This window comes from Asparagus officinalis, chromosome 3 (genome assembly GCF_001876935.1).
Source record: "Asparagus officinalis chromosome 3, Aspof.V1, whole genome shotgun sequence".
In the NCBI taxonomy this organism is placed as follows: Eukaryota; Viridiplantae; Streptophyta; class Magnoliopsida; order Asparagales; family Asparagaceae; genus Asparagus; species Asparagus officinalis.
Window position 1 is genome coordinate 29111124 of NC_033796.1, and position 6257 is coordinate 29117380.

General features: G+C 33.8%; 1 protein-coding gene across 10 annotated transcripts in view; it reads left to right on the forward strand.

Moving 5' to 3' along the window:
* The window catches only part of LOC109833590 (protein OPAQUE1-like), a 66482-nt gene that overhangs the window by 25795 nt on the left and 34430 nt on the right, over positions 1-6257 (forward strand). For all 10 annotated transcript variants that reach the window (XR_002245263.1, XM_020401331.1, XM_020401324.1 and 7 more), the window contains 2 exons: positions 2146-2206; positions 5792-5969. Coding sequence is in view for 9 of the 10 variants with exons in the window: in XM_020401331.1 (XP_020256920.1) it covers positions 2146-2206; positions 5792-5969 (239 nt within the window). In the remaining variant the exon portion in view is untranslated. The remainder of the gene's footprint in view (positions 1-2145; positions 2207-5791; positions 5970-6257) is intronic.

Below are 6257 nucleotides of genomic sequence, written 5' to 3' on the forward strand. Positions count from 1 at the left end.
AAGTTTCTTTGGTACGCGAGTTCTCTACGTGGTATGCTGTAAATTTTGTTTGGTGCACGTAACATTTTTCAGAGCCTACAGTAGAAAACTTGTAACTAGAAAGATAATTATGCAAACTGTGACATTATTGTGGTAATCATAATGTAATATAAAACAATAGTATGAACCTATGATTCTGATTATTTGTGATTATCTGAATTATGCATATTAGCTTATTTGGATTAATTAAAACTTTTATGTGCATTTTGGTAGTTGATGTTATCTATCTTCAGTCACAAGTTCAAATTCTTGACATCTTTTTTATGTGACAACTCATAGATATGTTTCTTTATGGTTGTTTACCTATTATGTGCATGGTGTGCGCCTCGATACACTAGAGCATGCACATGCAATGTGCATGTAAAGGGACTTTGCATGTCTGCATAATTGTAAGCAATTGTCAATGTAGGGAGTGTACCATAGAGAATCAGTTGGAAATGCTCCACGAATTGGTTCGAAGGAACTGTACGACAATTTGATTGGGAATTACACAACTGTGGACATATATTTCAACCTTAATCTTTGAAGGCATCTAGAATATCAATTATATATCTTTTTTTAGAGTTCTCACATGTTCCTTAATCTTTGAATTTGGGCATAAAAATAGTTGATCAAATTATTTTATCAGGGCTTAAAAAACTAAAAACTCATATAAATCAATTTGTTAGGTTTATAATAACCTTATATGATATTGACAGTTAAAATAGGAAACTCACTGTTTAGTTCATTCAATTTGTGACCACTTGTTGTGTAGCTAACTAAACTAAAAATACTTTTTTTTTGACATCTTAAATGATGCAGATTAATTTGAGTGGATTCGGTCTTTAACTAAGTTTTTGTATTATTAAATTTAGAAGAAGACAATTTGCTCCCAAATATTTTCTAAAGCTGCTAAGCTATATCTCTTTATATTATATCCACACATTCATATGGAAAATCTTCAACTTAGATTCTTAATGAGCTGTATTACAAACAATCAACAGCGTTGATCTTTTTCAACACAAAAAAGTTAATCCTGAACGAGAGTTTGGAAGATTCCGATACTTCCCCATTTTCAAAGCCAGTAGCAAAAGAAAAGGAAAAAAAAAGAGAAAAAGATTATGTCAGCCATAACAAAGAGATCATGAGATGCACATGTAAAATATCTTCAAATTTCTTGACCTCTTCACCCCCAAATATTTACGATTGAAGATCAGGATAAACAATTGTGTATCATCTAAAAGATGAGTCAGTTTGGAGATCTCAAAATGCTTATATTGAGAATTGTGGAGATATCCATGTGTGTGTGTGTGCATGGGCATATGTGTGTGTGGGGGTTGGGTGGGGGAGTATCGTGTGCACGCTCGAGTCTTGTGCTTGTGCTTGTGTATGAGGGGGAGGGGGAGAGGGAGAGTCTTGGCTATTTATGGAAGAATTTGTAGTCAAATTCTCTGCATCTAGGTTTAGAAGCCCAGAAGTTCCACTCCATTGAAATTGATGAAGCATCATCTAAAATGCTGAGAGAAAAATTCTAGCTCTTAAGTTTTTATTTATTTATTGATTCACCAAGAAGATGCAAATGAATGGGTCTAAACAGCAACAAGCTGATTAATTTAACTGCACTTTAGGTGTTTAGATCAGTATCCAATCTTCAGATCAAAAATTTATATGTCCTAAAATGTCGATTCAAGTGAAGTATTATTTTTGGGTGTCCATTTTACACAATTTGATCCATGGACCCCAAAAAAAGGAAGACTCAGTTTGTAGATATTATATATGATGTTTTTTTATAACTTTGGTAAAGTAGATATATATATTATATGAAGGCATGATCCAACATCAAACTTTAATTCTTTCCGATGGAGCCAATCTCTCTCTCTCTCTCTCTCTCTCTCTCTCACGCGCTCTCTCTCACACACACAACGGCGTGTATATAGACACATATTTGTGTGTGTTTACAAGATAAATACATGTCTCTATCTGGTGCATGTGTTGTGTGCACTTGTGCTTGTTCCTATCCATCCTCTCTGCTTCTATTTCCTTGCTACCACGACTGACACCTTCTTTATTAATGTTCTTTTAAGATTATTACTTTTGGTTTTTTTAATAGCTTCTTTCCAATTGCAGGCTTGATGAGAAGGCCTTGACAGAGAGAATAATACAAAAGCTGAAACTTAACAATTTCCAAGTATTCTTCTTTCACCGTATGCTAATAAATGTTTTTTGTTTACTTTCTAAAAATTTAATTTTGTAGTGCTGACTTTAAATTAATGGATCTGAAGTGCTGTATATAATGTTCTTTTAGTGGTATTTTAGGAATATTTGAGGAGCAGCTTATTAGCACAGGATAATGTACATAATGTTTCTTTTAGTTAGTGGAAAATATCGCCATCCTCAGTACAAATGTTGCATAAACATAACTAAGGTTGTGAGTGGACTTTAAGCCAAACGATCATCAAGTTAATGAACGACTGTGATTGTGAACTTTCAGATATGGTTAGAAACTTGTACGTGCAATTATTCAGCCAATTATTTCCTGTGCAGTGAGATCCTTTTTGTTCTCTTTCCCATCTGATGGTTGAAGGATGTTACTAATAAAGGAAGATCCATTAGAGGGCATTGTATGTTTGCTGGATGCAGTATAGACTAAAGGTGTATTGCTTTGACATTCTTTGAACTTTATTTTGGCTTAAACCTACTTTTACTAATTTTGAGTTCTTTCTGTCCTCTCCTTATGAGCATTCATTCTGATAACCAAGCAACCATCTACGTTAGTTACCTTGCAGATTGTCATAACTCATTAGGTAATAAAAACGTCAAACCTGATCATCATTTTACTGGGAGGTGTTATGGAACCCCACTCGGTTTGTTTGATCAGCAAATTAGTTAGCTGATGTTGTCACCAGGACTACATCACAAGCATTGTGAATAAAACCATTGTCTAATAAGTAGTGGGTTACTAATTGTTTTATGGAGCAACATACTCCCTATATGTTGAATGTAGCTGGAGAAGCCTGTAGCAAAAATGGGACATGTGTACAACATGGACCTTTCATCTAAGTGGATCCCACTTAAAAAATGGTCCCCTCCAACCCATGTGGAAGGCCCTCCCCAGCGCCCCTCCTGCACAGGAAAGTTTTCCCCCTCTAAATGTAGGGATGAGTGTATGATATATACATACTTACATATATATATATATACATACATAGAGAGAGAGAGAAAAATGGATATATGCTTGGTACCAAGCATAAACTTTGTGCTTGGTAATGAGGTAGCTCATTCCTATCCAGTCACTTTAAGGTGAATCACATCCACATGAGTTGGATAATTAAAGGGTGATAATTTTCGAATGGGGACCATTTGAATGAGTGGATAGAAATAAGCCACCTCACTACCAAGCACAAAGTTTGTTCTTGGTACCAAGCATATATCCATTTCTCCCATATATATATATATATATGCCTGGTAGTGAGGTAGCTTATTTCTATCCACTCATTCAAATGATCCTCATTCGAAAACTATCACCCTTTAATTATCCAACTCATGTGGATGTGGTACCCCCTTAAAGTGACTAGATAGGAATAAGTCACCTCATTACTATATATATCCAATGCCGAATCGATGACCTATGTATAAAAAAGAGGAATTTTTGGATTTGCATAAAAAAAGGAAATAAAATGAAAAAAAATAATATATACATATATATATAGTATATACATATAGTAATGAGGTGACTTATTCCTATCTAGTCACTTTAAGGGGGTACCACATCCACATGAGTTGGATAATTAAAGGGTGATAGTTTTCGAATGAGGATCATTTGAATGAGTGGATAGAAATAAGCTACCTCACTACCAGGCACATAGTTTGTTCTTGGTACCAAGCATATATCCATATACATATATGTATATATATATACATATATGTACATATATGTATATATATACATACATATATGTGTATACACACACACATATATGTATATATACACATATATGTATGTATATATATACATATATGTACATATATGTATATATATATACATATATGTATGTATATATACACATATATGTATATATATACATATATGTATATATATACATACATGTACATATATGTATATATATATACATATATGTATATATATATACATATATGTATATATATACATACATATATGTGTATATATACATACATATATGTATATATACACATATATGTATGTATATATATACATATATGTATACATATATCTATACATACATATATATACATATGTATATGTATGTATGTATGTGTGTCTGTGTGTGTGTGTGTGTCTGTGTGTGTGTGTGTATGTGTGTATGTGTCTGTGTGTCTGTGTGTCTGTGTGTGTGTGTGTGTGTCTGTGTGTCTGTGTGTGTGTGTCTCTGTGTCTGTGTGTCTGTGTGTCTGTGTGTATGTGTGTATGTGTGTGTGTGTGTGTGTGTGTGTCTGTGTGTGTCTGTGTCTGTGTGTATGTATGTATGTATGTATGTATGTATGTATGTAACTTCGTGTGTCCAAAATGTCAATGTCTAGACGAGTTATCCTGATTGTATAAAACATACAATCGTTATGATATATGTTAAAAATAATAACACACTATAAATTTACGTCTTCAGATAAGGATATGACTTACTCGTCAACTTTCATAAAGCACATAGACATATCTAAACTCATCATGGTTTTATTACTCAAGTTAATACTTCTATGGATGGTTTGAAGCAAATCATAATGCACAACAGTGACAGAATATGTATATATTGATCCATTAATAAAAATTAAAAAAAAAATGAAGTTTAGAATGATAAATGACTATTCTAAATCTTCTAAATGATGTTCCAAGGTCTTCTAGAAAAATTCCCCAAAAGAAGATGCCTCCAATCTAATCCACCCCTCACTGTGAGGATTCAACATAATAGAGATAGGATCTTTGAAAATGTGGATTTCCTCAAACCTTCTAAGAGTCCAGAACTATTTAGTTTTTATTTACTCCTTCATGTCTACCTATGCCTTTCTTATATAGGCATGACAAATCTTCATGGTAGTACTCTTACCAATGTGGGATAATTCCACGAAGACAGGTGGCTACCTAAGGACAAGCCAAAGCAAGCTTTTGCATGACAAATCTAAATGAGTTTGCATGACGAGGCAAAAATGAAATTTCTTTTCTCTAAAATTAGGAATATCAGTTTTTCTATTAAGCAATTTATCGAGCAGGACAATTCACCTATTTGCTCATACTGTCGTACCGAATTGCTCATGACATGCCGAAAGTAGCAATTCCTCGCCTGACCAGTGCCAGGTCTCCTCGGGACCAATCTGTTTCATGTATGCTATATAGGAACTTCAATGCACTAAAGCACATGTCGGCCAAATTAAGTATGAATTTTTCAGAAATAAAAAATTTATTTCTATTTTCGGCGTATAAATTATGTTGTAAATGCAAAGGGTAAAATGCTGTAACATTTGTTTGGTAACAGCAAAGAAGATGAAAGGTTTTGTTTAAATAACATTCACAAACGAGCGACAAATGTCAATCATTCTTTGACTATGAATGGATGATTCTCAGAGAATCATCACCTATTCATCCAAGCTATAAATTGATTGGCATAACAGCATAGGTAACAATGTTAAAGCATTGAGCTTGGAAGCCTTGTATAGAATTCCAGTACGATTCTTTTGTTTTATTAAATGACATGTTTTACTGTATATATACCTTCATATTGATGTTAATATCTGATGCTTGCAGCTTGGTAGAACTAAGGTTTTCCTTCGAGCTGGTCAGATTGCAGTTTTAGATTCTCAGCGGAATGTGGTTTTGGATAACGCTTCAAGGATCGTTCAGTGTTGTTTCCGAAAATTCTTTGCTCGCAAAGAGTTCATCCTAACTAAAAGGGCTGCAGTTACTCTTCAATCGTGTTGTCGAGGTATGTTTTGGAATAAAATTAGGAGTTCATGCATGTTTATCTAGGTATGTTTCTTTACTAGAACAATGTAACAACTGAGAGGGTGTTTGAGGAGGCTTATTTGTAGAAGTTTATAAGCTATGCTAGGTTTTGGTTTTGAAACTATGTTAGTTTTTAGTTATTCTTTTGGTAGAATGGTTACTTGGTCAGGCTGAGCTTATTTACGTGAGCTGAGCTACTTTTTCATAAAGTGGGTAATTGCAACTTTTTCGAATGGGGCTTGAAAGCTAGGTTATAAGGATCTTACCG